The 16,802-nt window shown below is 34.1% G+C and overlaps 2 protein-coding genes across 2 annotated transcripts; one reads left to right on the plus strand and one right to left on the minus strand.

The window, feature by feature from the left end:
- Window positions 1-57: 57 nt before the first annotated feature.
- Window positions 58-5,729, minus strand: LOC125846135 (uncharacterized). Its single transcript, XM_049525584.1, has 3 exons — window positions 5,459-5,729; window positions 1,185-5,282; window positions 58-550 (listed from the first exon to the last, which is right to left on the minus strand). Exon 2 carries the CDS (start codon window positions 5,206-5,208, stop codon window positions 1,216-1,218), a length of 3,993 nt encoding a protein of 1,330 aa, XP_049381541.1. The 5' UTR covers window positions 5,209-5,282; window positions 5,459-5,729; the 3' UTR covers window positions 58-550; window positions 1,185-1,215.
- Window positions 5,730-9,456: 3,727 nt separating this feature from the next.
- On the plus strand, window positions 9,457-14,077 carry LOC125846136 (putative respiratory burst oxidase homolog protein H). Its single transcript, XM_049525585.1, has 14 exons — window positions 9,457-9,674; window positions 9,782-9,941; window positions 10,559-10,607; window positions 10,687-10,800; window positions 10,881-11,687; window positions 11,945-12,037; window positions 12,140-12,255; window positions 12,339-12,441; window positions 12,794-12,885; window positions 12,963-13,110; window positions 13,194-13,316; window positions 13,422-13,550; window positions 13,635-13,713; window positions 13,825-14,077. Exons 1-14 carry the CDS (start codon window positions 9,467-9,469, stop codon window positions 13,932-13,934), a joined length of 2,331 nt encoding a protein of 776 aa, XP_049381542.1. The 5' UTR covers window positions 9,457-9,466; the 3' UTR covers window positions 13,935-14,077.
- The last annotated feature ends 2,725 nt before the right edge of the window (window positions 14,078-16,802 follow it).

A 16,802-nucleotide genomic window follows, 5' to 3' on the forward strand; every position in this document is an offset into this window, starting at 1 on the left:
ATTTCAGGCCTCGATTTTGAAGTATGAATGCAGTTAAAGGAACATGGGGAGGCTTGATCACAAGACCAACTTATTTTCATTTATCTCATCTAATAATAACTAGATTAATGTTACATACGAGAGGGTATCATAACATATGGACTCTGCTGCTTCTCAATGCAGAACAGTGATTAGGCTTCAGCATTCTCGTATTGTATGAATATGCCACGTAAATATACTGTATACACTGAAAAAAATGGAACGAATGAAAAAGGGATAGATAAGAAGACAAGGCTAAATGAGACTTAAAAAAAAAAGTTGTGCAGCTGCAAGCCTGCCGTCTACATATTGAGGCTCCCCTTTTTTCCTTGTTTTAACTAAGAACGAATCTACATTTGAACTGTCATGGCCAAAATATACCATCTTAGCGGACCAGCATGGCCAAAAAAAAAACTGAACCGTTGAAGTGGATGATGAATTTCACTGAGTACAATTGGACAGTATTTTTTGTTAGAGCCATCTGACGGCCGAAAGTTCCTGTCTCTTCAGGTAGGTAATATATAAGGCTTTTCTGCAGGAAAGACCAAATGAACAGTATGTTAAGGAGGAAAAATAAAACAGTATAATTCCAACACTCTCCCCCTTCCCCCAGGCGGTGGAATCAACCAAAACAATGAATCGAATCCTCAAACACCCTCATAAAATGAAATCCAAATTTATAACTTCCTGGCCTAAATCACCATCTATAAATAAAGAGTGCCCTGTCAGTTTACTACTTCTCACGACAAAAACAGAAAGAGACTAAAAACATGACGAAAGACCAGGTCAAGTTGCTCGTATAAGCTAGCTCCTCAGGTACCAAAAAATGAGCCCTTTTATATTGCACTGAAAACCAGCAAACCTTGTGCTTCAACGAAAACGAGTAAACTGAAATTACCATCAAAGTTCTTATGGCCACTATTTTACCTAAAAAATTCCCACATAAAAAAATGTCAACTGACAGAGACTTCCATATCAGACAATTACAAATCAATGTACAGTCAAATAAACCAATCAACCACACTAAAATTTCAAATAAGTTTGCATAGCATAATGAACTAGAAATACTAGTTCACAGCTTCGGGAGAGTATCAGGAAGAAAAGGAAGATGAATGCATTGGAAAAGGTAACAGGTAACTTCCAAAATGTGAAATGGATCAAAGTACCTGGAAGCTTCTGACAGAGCTCTTTCCACAATCAAGCTGGTGGTTCTCCACCACATGTTTCATCAACAAAATTATCAGTAGAGTTTTGCTGACATAACAACTTATTTCCATCTCCAGGAGTTGAGCAGAGAGTATCCCAATCCATCAGAGAAGAACCACAATGCATAGCACCTTGTTCTGACATATGGCTGCTCTTAATATTGCCCTCTACATGATCCTTACCATCCTCATAAGTAAGGTCTGTTCGATCCTCATCCACATTTGAGGGCTCAGCATTGGGATCTGAGCTCAAATCAAAACCATTTTGTTCCCCTGTCCCATTATAAGCTACGGTTACTGCTCCTTGATCAGATGGTTCAGCAACTTCTTTCTTTTGCCTCTTCCATTTCTTTGTAGATGAAGTACCATCATCCTCAAAATCTTCTTCTTCTCTATCTCTGTGCAAGTAAACCCAGAGCTTCTTCTCATTATCAAACTGTACACAAGGATCACGTTCATAATGCAAACGATCCAACGCACCACTAACAACTTGATTGACTTGAGCATCAGAAACCTCTTCCACAATATACTGTGAGTCTCTGATTAAAGTACAAACATCTGCTCTAGTCCCTGTGCTGCCAGGCAACCTAGCAGCTGCATCTCGCACAAGACAGAGAATCGTTACATGGGCAGGGCGATCCTTTTTAAGCATGAAGTGATCACGAGCTTTTGACGTTGGCTTGCCACCGCACCTTCTCAGAGGAGCAACAATTGATTTTTTCCCATCAATAGCAGTGTAGGAGAAGGCCCTGTCAGGTATTGAATACCTAAGGAATTCCTCTTTACGGAAATACTCTCTAACTTCTTCGGAGCTTGGGCCAATGGTACTCAGACTCTTCTGAGCTCGCAAATCTCTGAACCTTTCCTTCTCATCTAGATTATATTGCATCAATGACAACGGAGGGTCAGGGAGACTTCCTATCTGCCGTAGCGTCTCCTGACCATTTTTCAGCCAATTGGCAAAAGAATCAACCAACTTGACAAGCATTTTGTGAGGAAGACCCCACACTTCTGGAGATGTGACTTCCTCTATAGGCTCATGATCAGATGAATCAGGGCTCACTGGACCAATCCATGACCAACTTTTGGTGGGTTTGTCATAGACCACGAGAGACTTCCACCCTTTTGCACCAAGCGGTGCTGTTTTGGAAGAAAATATTTTGAGCACTCCTCTGACCAAATCATGGAGAGGTTCTTGAGTCTCAAGAATACAGGGATCTCCCGGGTTTGATCTCACACGGTTAACAATTTCTTGAACACTCAGAGAGGGCACCTTTGCTTGAGTGGAAGGAATTGAATTATCACCATCCAACTCTGAGGGTGGTGCAACTCCATCATGCTCCTCCAGAGCTTCCTGTCTTCCAGCAATTGTATCTACAGCCTCTTCTGGAAGCAAAGTAATCATTGCCATACGAGCTGCTGAAAGAAGATGAATGATGGAGAATGAAAAGCCAGTATGAACTGTAGGAGTAATCAAAGTGAATGGCTTTTTTTGAGGTCGGCTTTCTACATCTACATCTTCTACTATCATTTCTGAAGTTGGGGATCTGGGAACTCCCACTAAAGGAGGCCATGAGTCATCCTCCAGCTTCTTTTTACCGCGCTTCACTGAGAGGTCATCTTGTCGCTGCTGGGTATCAGAATAGAGAGGGTCAGTATCATCTAGCTCATCCATGTATGGGACATCAACTTTGACTTTCCGCTTCTTCATGACTGAGTTGCAACCTGTTAAATGCATATCAGATTTTTCATGGTGATCAAGAGCACTTGTGTCAAGCATCTGACCTTTCTTTGAAAACTTGGTAGAAACTCCATTCCTTTTGGCCGGCAACCGTGTCCGCAATGAGTCATCCTCTTGAAACTTGTGATCTTGTATATAATTTGCAGGCAGGATATCACGGCTAACTTTTCCTTTTTGTTTCTTCTCTCTGGTGGATGCCATGTGGTACTTTTCAGTATGGTCCCCTTGCAAAGGACCATTCTTGGCCAGCTTGTAGATTGGTTGCTCATCTTCATCATCATTGTCATTGTCGAACTGACTTAAGCCAGAGAAATGATTTCTAGTGGAGAAACTACTCAGATGACCAAGATCATGCATCTTACCCATTGGTTCTGCTCCCAAGCCACGACCTCCACTTCTCTTTGGGTGGAAAAGTTCACTGGAGTCGCTCATCATCCTAGAAGAATGTAATGAACCATCACGAACCGGTATACTGTACTTATCCTTTTGACCAAATTTAGCCCTTTTAGTATCCAATGCAGACGTCAAGTTCGTGGAACCACTGGGATATGCCCACTTGCTCCTCATCAATGGATTGTTACCCTCGTCACTTCTTTCTGATGATTCAGATTCAGTTTCTTCAGTCTTTGCAAATACTCTTCTACCTCTAGTTCCTGACCCATCTTGTCCTCCATTCTGCATTTTCGCCTTGACTTTCTCAGGAAAGGCTTTTGCCCTATAGTTTGACTGAAACAACTTATCATTTAACTTGCGATCAGGATATTCTTGGTCCACCTTCCACTTTTTGCTCACGTTACCAAGCTTGTGTGATGGGTTGGTAAAATAATTATCCTCTTGTGCTTTACTTGGCCAAAACGGTTCACTTCCGCTCGCTAGTTCCATTCCCTTCACCGACATTTTAGGAATCCGGATTTTCCCATAATTCATCTGATCTTCAGAGAAAAACTGTGGGAGACCATCAGCATACCTGTCTTTTTTCCCAAATTCATATGCAGCTCTGGCATTGCTTGGCTTTGCAGTCAAGACCTTAATATCTGACAGCTGATTGACAGTATTGTTTCTTCCATAGGCATAAAGATCATTCTTCAACGGGACAGGCACACCCATGAAAACATCAGAGCATTCTTCCACTCTCAACCTTTCATGCTTTTTCCCCAATTTTACAGTCCCACTTCTATCAACAGCCCCTGCCCGTGAAAAGTTTCTCTCTCTCTGCACATCCACTTCATACATCCCATCCTCCTCATAATTGCAATTCAACATATCCCTCATTGGGACAGCCATCCCAGAATCATAGTCCATTCCTTTACCACGACGAAAAGGAGGCAATGCAGAACCCTTTGTTCCACCTACCTTCAAAGTCCCTTTTAGGTTCTGCTTTTTGTATCTGGTAGCTTCCGAAGCCATTTGTCTAGATGATGAATCCAAGGCTGACCCTATTCCATATCCAGAATAACAACCCATATTCTGACCAAGATTACGATCTTTTGTTCTTTTGCCCCACAAAGTATCACTGAACTCCTCTCTCTCAGATCCATCACTTTCCAATTCTTCCATTTTCTCGTACATTAAAATCTTCTCATTCTTCTTAATGTTCAGCACTTGAAGCTTCTCCTCAATGCTATACCCAGGGCAACTGAGCCAAGCATCTCTTATCTGACAAAGATTACTGACAATTGCATTCTGATGGTTTCTGAGTTGGTGATAATGCTTCCGCTTCTGAAAGAAAATCAATCCTTGACGGTAAAGTGCCACTCTTGGCTCGCATAACCCACCCTTCAACATGTTAAACAGCTTATCCAGGGGACTTCCAAAATGCATATTATTACCGGTGAGGAGGTCTTTCAATGTTCGCATAAACGTTTCCTGGTCCATGTCAGGAAGGTATTGAGCAAGATTAAACCTTTCTTCCTCAGACAACACCTCATTCCAAACATCCAATGACAACACATCCCCCAATCCCGAAAGATCATACAATTCGAACGGAATGCTACATGTTTGATCCCCAATTTGACAAAACTCCTCCTTAGATTCCCCTAATTCCAACAAATCAAAGTCGTCCGATCCCGCCCCTGAATCACAATCATCAAAATCATCATCATCATCCTCGCCATTAGATTCAACCTCACCTCCGACGTTTCGTCTCTGAAACTCCTCATCCTCACTCGACATACTGTCCCTACTACGAGGAGAAAACTCAGAATCAAATCGCGATGCCTTAAAGCTTCCCTTTTCGATCACCATTCAACATATAAACAACACCCAAACAATAAACAGACCACACCAGCACACTAACCTTCCAATCCAAATTCAAAACCCTAGAAAAAAAAATCAACCAAACATGCCAAAATTCAGAAATTCTCCATACCCATAATGAAAAAACACAAAATATTAAAAGCCCATCTCGTCAAAACAACTATAAACACACCCATATACATATGTGATGTAATAGGTGTAAACAAAAAAAATTACAGATTGAATTAGAAGAAATTACCTTGAAACAGATGAACAGAGAAGCAAGAAACAGAAAGGCGACCCAAAATTCCTTGAAGGTAATGTGAGGGAAATAGAAAGAAAACCCTAAGAGAAGAGGCGGTTATATTGTGCTATGCGGGTGTTTGGAAGAGCACAGTGGATTATACTATACGAGAAAAAAAAAAGGGGGAAAAGGGGAAGAAGAAGAAGAAGAAGATGAGGACGTGGATGGTGGCATCGCCGTTGGATTGAGAGATGAAAAGACGAAAAAGGGCATCGGAGAGAGCTTGAAGGAGATAGTAGTAGAGTGTAGAGAGAGAGAGTGTGTGTGTGTGTGGGTCGAGGAAGAAGGGGTTGAGTCAGGGACAGGGATGACTCGGGGAAATAGTGTGGGTTAGAAAACTCAAATCAAATGATTAAATAACAATAATAATATATCAAGTGTAATAAATAATTTTATAATTTTACAAGAGAAAATTTGGAAAGAACAAAGTATACACGAATTTATATATGAAACACAAGAGGAATCAACGGATCACTTGTTCTTTAAATGCTTTTTTTCGACCGTTGTTTGGAATAAACTCTCGTACTGATATGAACATAATAGAAACGTAATGAAATGAATAGAGAAAATGTGTTGGATTGAGACTCTTGCTCGTTGTGTATACAATATGACAAGAAAGGAACAATCGAGTCTTTCAGATCAAGAAGAGAAATTCTATGATTCTCTCAAGGCAAATTAAAGAAAAGACATGCTAAATAATTTGAAAAATGAGATATAAATATGAGGATTTTAAGGTACAATTAAATTTGATAATTGGTATTGATTGTCATTAGCAAATTGATTATATTAATTAATTTATATATTCTAATTTTTTTTACAAATTGATAAGGTTTGATCTAATTTTATTTTTTAAAATTATAGAAACAAAGAAATGATTCTATGATTGAACAGACTTACATTAATTGAAAGATATATAATAAGCAAGTTTATGATACTATGTCCTTAGAGATGATAATCAGGGTAGGATGGATCTTTGTGCTATTGCAAGTGTTACTTTAATGCTGAGGCACCCACAATGTGTGTGTTAGCAATGCAATTAAGAAAAAAAATATTACATTAATGCTTTATTTTTTAAAATTTTAAGTAGAATAGAATTTAACTAAAACCAAAACAATTATACAACATAGCTACTAAAAACCTATGGTTAACAAATAGTTAAATTAAATATGATGTTTAAAGGATTAAATTGAAAAAAGTATTTAATTATGATATGTCATTTAAGTTAATAGATATCTCTAACAAAATTAGTGAACGAGCATAAGAATGAGTTGGAGTTAGTCATTGAGGTTAAGAGGTTATGAGTTTGTTGTTTGAATATTTTGAATTGTATAAATGGATAATTAACTAGTATATATTTGTTTATATATGTAATTTTCCCAACTTTGAATCATTATAGGAAAAATTACACGAATCCACATTTTAGATTATTTATTACCATTATCCCCTATAAGTTTTACAATTTCCAAAATCCCTCATTTTCGCGCATCAGATTAGTGTATCTCGCGCATAAGATTAATGTATCAACGCTTATATTATTGTATCTCGCGCATCATATTAGTGTATCATGTATAAAATATAATGTATCTTACTTAACGATTAATGTATCTCGCGCATCAAATTAATGTATCAGCCCATCATATATCCTAAGTTTATAACTTCAAGCCCAAATTTTTTAACTTCAACTCGCAAGTCTGAAGTGGATTTTAAATGGGCTGCTATAGAAAATGGGCCCTCTTGCTTATTTGACCCGTCCCATATCGTTCACCTTCCCAAGCCCAAATATATTCCGTCTTTTGTCTTTTTTGTTTTTCTAGTTTTCATTTAAATTTTTATTTCTATATAGCATCCTATATGTATTATTCTACCTAGAACTCATGTATCTACTTGTTTAATTTTATATAAGTGTACGTGTCTACTTATATATACACCAAAAATTAAAGGACATAAATATGAAATGAGGTTAAATTTAAGAACAGTACATTTATACATTCTAATATATTCTAACCGCTAGTATAAAAGTATTTACACGTAAAAAAAAAATAGAGAAAAAGAACAAAAGAAAAAAAAAGGTGGAGCATAACGTGCTCACAACTATAGAGCTATCTGTTAAGTAAAAAAAATTGAGAAACATGCACGTTATGCAGAAATTTTTTTAGTCTGCTACCTACCATTAAAAATAATTGAGTTGTTTGGTTACAAGAATGTTTGTCCATAATGCATTCAACACCTACTTCTTTGTTTATAGGATAGATCAATCGAGGCGGAGTCAGGATTTGATTGGTGTAAATTTAAATTATAGAATAGTAAAAATATGAATTACGTAGTAATTATCTGTTGAACTTTATTTATACATATATATATTTAATAGATTTGTTATGGCATAATACATAGATGTGTCTTTTAACTTAACTTTAGCTGACGTCTATGTCCTTTAATTTATTTTTTAATATGTATAAGTAGACATTAAAATTTGTACAAAATTGAACAAGTCATGAAAAATTGCATGAGATATACTCGAACTGATTTGTATTATGTAATGTAGGATGTGAGTGTTTACTTGTTCAATTTTATACGAGTTTAAGTGTGTATTTTTGCACATCCAAAATTAAAGGGTGTCGAATATAGATATAAGATGAGATCAAGTCAAAGAAAACGTTTATGTATTATATCATTTCTTAAAACAAATATAAAATTTACACAAAAATCAAGTTTCCTTGTAGCGATTGAAAAAAAAAAAAAGAAAAAGAAAAGGAAAGACCAAACTTTAGATGAACGAATCTTATCATATGATCTTTCAAATAAATATGTCCCAAAAAATCAAGCTAGTACTACAGTTGTATTTGCATCATGGGGGAATAAGTTAGCTGTAATATCCTCCAAGATTAAGCTAATGAATTGAAATAAACTTTTATTAAAAAAAAAGCACAAAATAAATAAATAAAATACAGATCACGAGTTTAAATTGCACAAACAACCACTAATACGTATATTAAGATAGTTTGTCTATACATTATTCTCTTTTGGATGCGACCTTTTTCTGAATTGTGCTAACACAATATTTTATGTACATTAGTCTTTCATTTTGTAAAATTTGCTTTAAGAAACAATGTCTACACATTAATATTGAAAATTAGATAAGTTAACTTTCCCGGAACACATTTTTCACCAAAAGGGAGAAAATAAATTTCATAACTTTTGGTTGCAAGCATTTTTCTTAATAAATTTACTAAGTACTAACTCTTAATCGTGCTAATACTTACAAACGTTACAATAATAATAACATATTTGGGTAATTTTATAAGTGAAATTTGAAGAAAGTTAAATGTACCTAACCTTATCTCTCTCTCTTAATTGAGTTAAAAATCGTTTTCAACAAATCCTTAACTCAAAAGAAGTATAATCAAAGCAGAGGGTGAAAGAAACAAAATGACAACAACATAACAAGATAAGTAAAATTGAAGAAAAAATACCATGCAAAGACCAACTACAGAGAAGACGAGATTAGCCTCGGTTTTTCCCACATAAAAAAGTACATCAACATTTAATTACTTACTATCCAATTACTTTAATATACGATTTCCATACTTTTCTATCTAAAATCATAGTATCTATCTTTAATTTTTTTTAAAATATATTAGAAAAAACACTATTCGAGCAATATATATACTTATCAGTAACAAAAACTATCACTATTCGAGATGTGTTGGTGGTGGTGATGGTTGTAAATTTAGACAATTCATTTATTTAACTTAAAAAAATAATTAAACATGACAACTAATTCGGAACGAAGGATATATATACTAATTTAACAACTTTGCATTTTTTAACCCTTTATGCCACCTGTATGTATAAAATTCATGTCTTCTTCTTCCAAACCTCTCATTATTAATTTATCTCTGCAACATATTATGTGCAGATCAACCTTAATAATCATCAAAAGTTGAAGAAGAAATTTGTGTAAAAATGGGAGAAACCCCTTTAGAAAATGGAGGAGGAGGAAGAAAAAAAATGGTTAGAATAGAATCAGGGGCAGCAAGAGGGTTCAAGAGCCTTCATTTTCTTGATAATACTACAGGAAAAGAAGCAGATGCTTGGAAAAATGTTGAGAAAAGATTTCATCTAAATGCTGTTAATGGCATTCTTTTTAAAGACAAATTTGGACCCTCTATAGGTATGAAAAGTTTTTTAAAATTGGGGCTAGGGAAAGAAGATTTTTACCAACTGAGCTACTAAGATTTCTCGATAGAATGTGATATTGTTTTTGTTTTGAAATGAAAGGAATGGAAAGCAAGGAATTTGCAGGGGAGTTGTTTGATACAATGGCAAGGAGAAAAAAGATTAATGCAGAAAATGGGATAACAATTGAGGAACTTAGAGAATTTTGGGATGATATATCAACTCAATGTCCTGATACAAGGCTTCATATTTTCTTTGACATGTAAGAAATTCTCTTTTTTTCTTTTTGTTTTGTTCGCGATTTGAAGCTTATGGGTTCTGAATTCTAATCTTTTAAAGTTACGGAGTTGTGTGCATATTCAATAGGATTTTTAAATATGTATATATGGTTTGAACTAAAGTTATGGCGTTTAGCCAAACCCCTGGCTGGGGGTTTGGGAGGGAATAAAAACTAAGAACATATGCTGGAGGGACTAAACATGTCAATCTTGTAGTACAAATGAATTCATGATTTAAATTTGATGGATTCAACGTGTAATGTTCTTAAGATTGAACATGTTGTACTTTTGAAATTATGAGATCAAAATTCAATATTTTTTCTTAGTTTAGTGGTTTTTCATGCATGTATTGAGGGGCCGAGCCACGTAGGGCCAAGGGGTTCATCCAAATCCCCTTCGATGAAAAACTTACATTGTTTATATATGATTAAAATTATTTTTTATGCGCATTATATAGTAACTATTGAACCCCCTTTAACTTCTTTGTGAACCCTTCAGTGAAAATTCTGGCACAGCCACTACATGTATAAAAGTCTAGCTTGAAGATACGGAGTTCAGATGAACTCGTTGTTTAAAAGCTCCATCCTTCTTTGTTTTGCAGGTGTGACAAGAATGGTGATGGGAAACTATCAGAAGAAGAGGTCAAGGAGGTGAGAAAAACATACTCACAAGTGAATATGTTCTTTGTTTATTTTGGGAGTCAATCTACTTAATACTTTTTTGTGAAAGGTTCTAGTGATTAGTGCTGCAGCCAACAAATTGACAAATTTCAAGAAACATGCAGCAACATATGCAGCTTTAATCATGGAAGAGTTTGATCCTGACCATTTAGGATATATTGAGGTAAAATTCTACTCTAAGTTGCCATCTTTCTATACAAAGTCGTCTTCTTTTTGTTTTTAAAATCTTCAACTTTGAAACAGATATGGCAACTTGAATCTCTACTAAGAGGAATGGTTGGATCAGAAGATGGGCAAAAGAACATGAAGAGATCACAAACACTAGCAAAAACCATGATCCCTAGACAATATAGAACTCCAGTAAGCAAGTTTTTTAGCAAAACTTCAGAGAAGATATACGATAACTGGAAAAGAATTTGGGTCGTAACGTTGTGGTTGTCCATTAATATCATACTATTTATATGGAAGATTGAACAATTTAAAAGGAGAGAAGCCTTCAAGATTATGGGATATTGTGTCTGTTTAGCTAAAGCTGCAGGGGAAACTCTCAAGTTCAATATGGCTCTAATTCTCGTTCCAGTATGCCGAAGAACTCTTACTCAGATTAGAGAAAGTTTCCTTGGTTATATTATACCTTTTGATGATAACATCAATTTTCATAAAATGGTTGCCGTAGGAATTACTGTAGGGGCCTTTATTCATGTATTGTTTCACACAAGTTGCAACTTCGTAAAGTTAGCGTCCTGTCCAGAGAGTAAATTTATGACGGCTCTTGGAAGCAATTTTGGCTACCAGCAACCAACTTACATGGATCTGGTAGTATCTGTTCCAGGCGTAACGGGGATACTAATGACCCTTTTCATGCTTTTCTCCTTCACACTGGCAACACATTCGTTCCGAAGAAATATCATCAAATTGCCATGGTCATTTCATCGTTTGGCTGGATTTAATGCATTTTGGTACGCACATCATCTGCTGATATTTGTGTACGTGCTCTTGATCCTCCACGGCTACTTCCTATTCCTTACCAAAGAATGGTACAAAAAGACGGTATGCCCACTTTCATTTTGATAACCATATCACACTTGTTAACCTGGTATTGAAAGAAGTACTAGTTGTAGGTTTACTTTGATAAACTACAAAAATTATGCACATAAATCATATTGTTGTCCGAAATGTTGAGGAAAATGTAGCATGAATATAAGCTCTATACTCTTGATAGCTAGTTCAATGTTTCTTCAAATTAGTTAAAGAATTTTCTATCGAAAAGTCATGATTGAATGAGCTAAAATACCTTTAATATGCAGACATGGATGTATCTTGCAGTCCCAGTAGTTCTATATTCTACAGAAAGAGTTCTTATCATCAATGAGAACCGCTACCACGTGAACATCCGAAAGGTTTTAGTTCCAAGAAACTTATATCAATTGATGAAAAACTCTTGGTAATTGCAAAATTTCTAAATTCAGCTTCATTTCTGTGTCGTAAAACAAAAAATGCAGGCTGTTATATATACAGGGAATGTACTAGCACTATATATGACTAAACCTCCAGGATTCAAGTACAAGAGCGGAATGTACCTGTTCGTTAAATGTCCAGATATATCGAACTTTGAATGGTAACTAAAGCACAAATTCTAATCAAACGTATTCAATACTGTCAATATCCTTGTGCTAAGAAATTTCTATTTGTCTCTTACAGGCATCCATTCTCAATCACTTCTGCACCAGATGACGACTATCTAAGTGTCCACATTCGTACATTAGGAGACTGGACTACAGAGCTTAGAACCAGATTTGAAAAGGTATTATACTATGCTACATTTCATTTCTTAAAACAACTTTACTCTTCATTTTCTGCGGTGTACAAAACTTGACTGAGTAAAGAAAGGTATGAACTAATACCAAAACAAACTTGGAACACATAGATCCAGCCATATCGTTGACGGTTTGACACTTAATTATCACATAGTAAGCAGATATGTATTTTATGTCAGGTACTTCTTGCAATGTCTTTGTGTAGGATAGTAGGAGACAATTTACTAAGGCATGACTCGTAAAATCAAGATACATAATGCGCTGAAATGAATAAGGAACTTTAAGGTTTTTTATTCCTATTGTTCTTTGCTCTTGGGATCCTAAAGCTCGCATTTACAGGCATGTCAAGCTACACCATCCAAGACGAGAAATCTTGTTAGAATGGAAACTAAAGCGTATAACCAGACGGATGCGGAACAATCTCAAGCCGAGTATGCTACAATGTTCTATTGCTAATAGTATCCATCTTCATGTTGCTTTGAAACTTATATCTTAAATTTTGAATCAGAAATCCAATGATCATTATCAAAGGGCCTTATGGTGCACCAGCTCAGAACTACAAGAAGTATGATATCCTTCTACTAGTTGGCTTAGGAATTGGAGCAACACCATTTATCAGCATTATAAAGGACATACTAAACCAGAAATCGGGATATGTAAGAGCTTATGCATATAGAAGTATTTTGTTAATAATAACAACAGAGACAAAAGAAAACATAACATAATCCAACAACTGCAGAATCAGCAAGATGACAGCAAGAAAGGTCCTCAAAGAGCATATTTCTATTGGGTGACACGAGAACAAGGATCATTCGACTGGTTCAAGGGTGTAATGGATGACATTGCTGAACACGACGAAAATGTTGGTTTTTGAACCCTGAGATTCTCAATAAGTAGTTTCCTCAATTAGCGTAAACTCGGAGTAATACACTTTTCATGTTCATGGAACTTTGATATTCTCCTGCAGGAAGTGATAGAAATGCACAACTACTTGACTAGTGTTTATGAAGAAGGGGACGCTCGATCAGCACTAATCACAATGGTCCAATCACTGCAACATGCTAAAAATGGAGTTGATGTTGTCTCAGAAAGCCGGGTATTTTCTTTAGATCTAATGATCACTGCACTACTAGCTTCAACTTTTTTATTAGAACTGTTTTAACACTTGATTCTCCGACAGATAAGAACACATTTCTCTAGACCAAATTGGAAAAGAGTGTTTGCTCAATTAGCAGCTACACATCCATCATCTCGCATTGGTAAGCCTCTAATTTTGAACTACTTCAAGGTTAATTTCACTGATGGACACTCAACTACTTCATTGTTCAGTCTATAAAAACATGTTTGAAACATTATGGTATATTACACAGGTGTTTTCTACTGTGGAAGTCCAACACTTACCAAACCACTCAAAAGGTTGTGTCAAGAATTTAGCTTAAATTCATCCACGCGCTTCAACTTCCACAAAGAGAACTTCTAGAGTACGCGATGATTTCATAGTTTGTGAGTTCACTACAAATATCGGTATCAATATGTTTGCAGTTAAGTTTGTACTAGTACTATATACTAGTTAGCTGTAAGAGAGTTTACTTAGAGAAATATAAAAGTGGAATTTCATTTGTTGCAAATTTGTACATTCAGTCTCAAGTCTTTATGTATCTCTTCATTTTAGTTTAGAGAGCATCATGTGATACTATAGTGAGAAGGTTCATTTCTTCCCATTCTCACAAGTCTTTGAGACAACGTAAAGCTTAAGCTGTTAGAGAGAGCCGACATGCCCAAATGCTCTCACATGCGGCTTGATTTTTTTTTTTATGAATCAAACACGTGAAAGTTCTTTTTAATAACGGGTGATGTGAGACATACCAAGCATGACCTTTGCCTAGTTTGGCTAATTACAATTTGAGTTCACTTTTGGGCTTGGCTTTACTCACTTATTGGGCTGAGAATAGAAGGGATTGCAATGTTTGATATTTATCATGTTTTTGGGTGGACTTATACAGGGCCAAGAGGCCTTTTCACTTATAATTGGAGACAAACAAACAATTGATATTGTTTAAAAATTCAGTCAGAACGTGAACCGTTTTTGAGTGAATAATATATTAAAATAATTGAGATATCGAGAGGAGCCCATCTAAAATTTGAGTTGTTTAGAGGAAGATTTGAATTGATGCCATCCGCCATTAAAGAGTTTCAAAGCTCGAATGTTCAAATTCGACTTATCGTAAACGTGAATTGTTTTGAGTGAATAATATATCAAAAGACTCAAAATATCAAGAGGAGATCATATCTAAAATTTGGGACTAGATTGAGGAGATTTAAGCTAGTCAAGATTTTTAAAAAATCAACTCGTTAATAAAGATGAACGGCTACAATATATAAATACTGTATAACAGTGTATATGGATATTTACATCTCTACTATATAATTATACATCACATCCAAACGACTATTCACTATTTATACAATTTAGATTCATTACGTATACATGCGTTCATATATTGTCTTTGATAGAATCATTTTCTAGAGATGCTTGTTAAAGCAATTGAAACTATATTTTATAGTTTACGAGAAATGGAAATTAAAAGATTTTTCATCTAAAAGATAGATTTTTTTTTTAGTCTTTCGATATTCAAAATTTATTAGCTCAATTAATTTAAATTTGTGCTTAATAGACCCACTAATGAAATAATACACTCCCTACTTAATTTACTTTAATTGATATGTCTCCATACACATTGTGGTCTAACTCACTTGATAGCGATACTCCCTAATGTCATGTCTGCTTTAATTAAGACAAAAGAGTAACAAAATATAATGAATTTTTTTTGGGCATTAATAACTATCCTTAAAGTTGTGCATGTGCTTCTCCATATTATTTTTCTTTTCACACTGTCTCCCTTTGAGCAATAATTATTCTCGTGACTTATCAATTAAGAATATCAACTCCCCTTATAAAAGCACTACATATTTATTTCTTTTAATTTTCTGAATTGATTCTCTGAAAATTTCCACATGAAAATAAATTAAAATAATGGTAGCATTTAATTAGTTAACAACTTTTAAGATATGTTGATAAACATTAGAATTTTATAAACATTTTAATAATATAAGAGTGCTGTCATCTTGATTCGATTGAGTGGCATATATGGCATAGAGTCAACAAATTTAATTAAGTGATACAGAGGTGTCAAAGATATGTTGATATTGACAAATATTTTTTTAATTTTTATAAGGGAAAAGGATATGATATATCCTTAGTTTTTATACAAATGGCTCACATATACCCTTTTCCTTCAATAGAAGTGAAAAAAATATTTTAATTTAATTTTTTAAATTATTTTTTTTCAAAAAAATAATATCCATATGGGGTGTATTTGATCCTCCTCACATGTTTTTTTTTTTTTTGATTTTTTTGTTTCAACGACTAATTTAAATTTATTATTTTGATGGTTAATTTTTTTTGATATTTCACTAATTTTCTTGTAAAATTATTATACATGCCCCATTTTTTTATTTTTTTTACAATACAAAAACTAAATTACAATATAGCTGAAAAAAATTAGTTTTAAATTTTTTCTTTACACTAAAGAATGAAAGAAAATATGAATAAGAAACTCGAATCTATCTATATATAAAAGGAGAAGAAAAATGACACATGTCAACACCACAAAATTTTCAGAATTTTAAATAATTTTAAATATTTAATAATCAATAATTAAATAAATAAATATAGACACATGTCAATAATTAGAATTAGAATGACACATGTCAACATCACAACAAATTTAACAATTTTAAAATTCAAAAATTAATTAAAAATGTTTTAATTATCTATCTTAAATTAACCAAAAAGAAATAAAGGTTACTGTTTTTAATTTGGATTTTAAAGGAATCAGTTTCCACGAAAACTATTTTTAAATTTGAATTTAAAAATTTTCTTTTTGAAATACAATTTTAAAATTGAAGTACAATTTAATATAATAATAATAATAATAATGATAATAATCTATCTATATATAAAAGGAGAAGAAAAAATGACACATCTCAACACCACAAAATTTTCAGAATTTTAAATATTTTTAAATATTTAATAATCAATAAATAAATATAGACACATGTCAATAATTAGAATTAGAATGACACATGTCAACATCAAAACAAATTTAACAATTTTAAAATTCAAAAATTAATTAAAAATATTTTAATTATCTATCTTAAATTAACCAAAAAGAAATAAAGGTTACTGTTTTTAATTTGGATTTTAAAGGAATCTGTTTCCACGAAAACTATTTTTAAATTTGAATTTAAAATTTTTCTTTTTGAAATACAATTTTAAAATTGAAGT

The sequence above is a fragment of the Solanum stenotomum genome, chromosome 11 (genome assembly GCF_019186545.1).
Source record: "Solanum stenotomum isolate F172 chromosome 11, ASM1918654v1, whole genome shotgun sequence".
Lineage (NCBI taxonomy): Eukaryota > Viridiplantae > Streptophyta > Magnoliopsida > Solanales > Solanaceae > Solanum > Solanum stenotomum.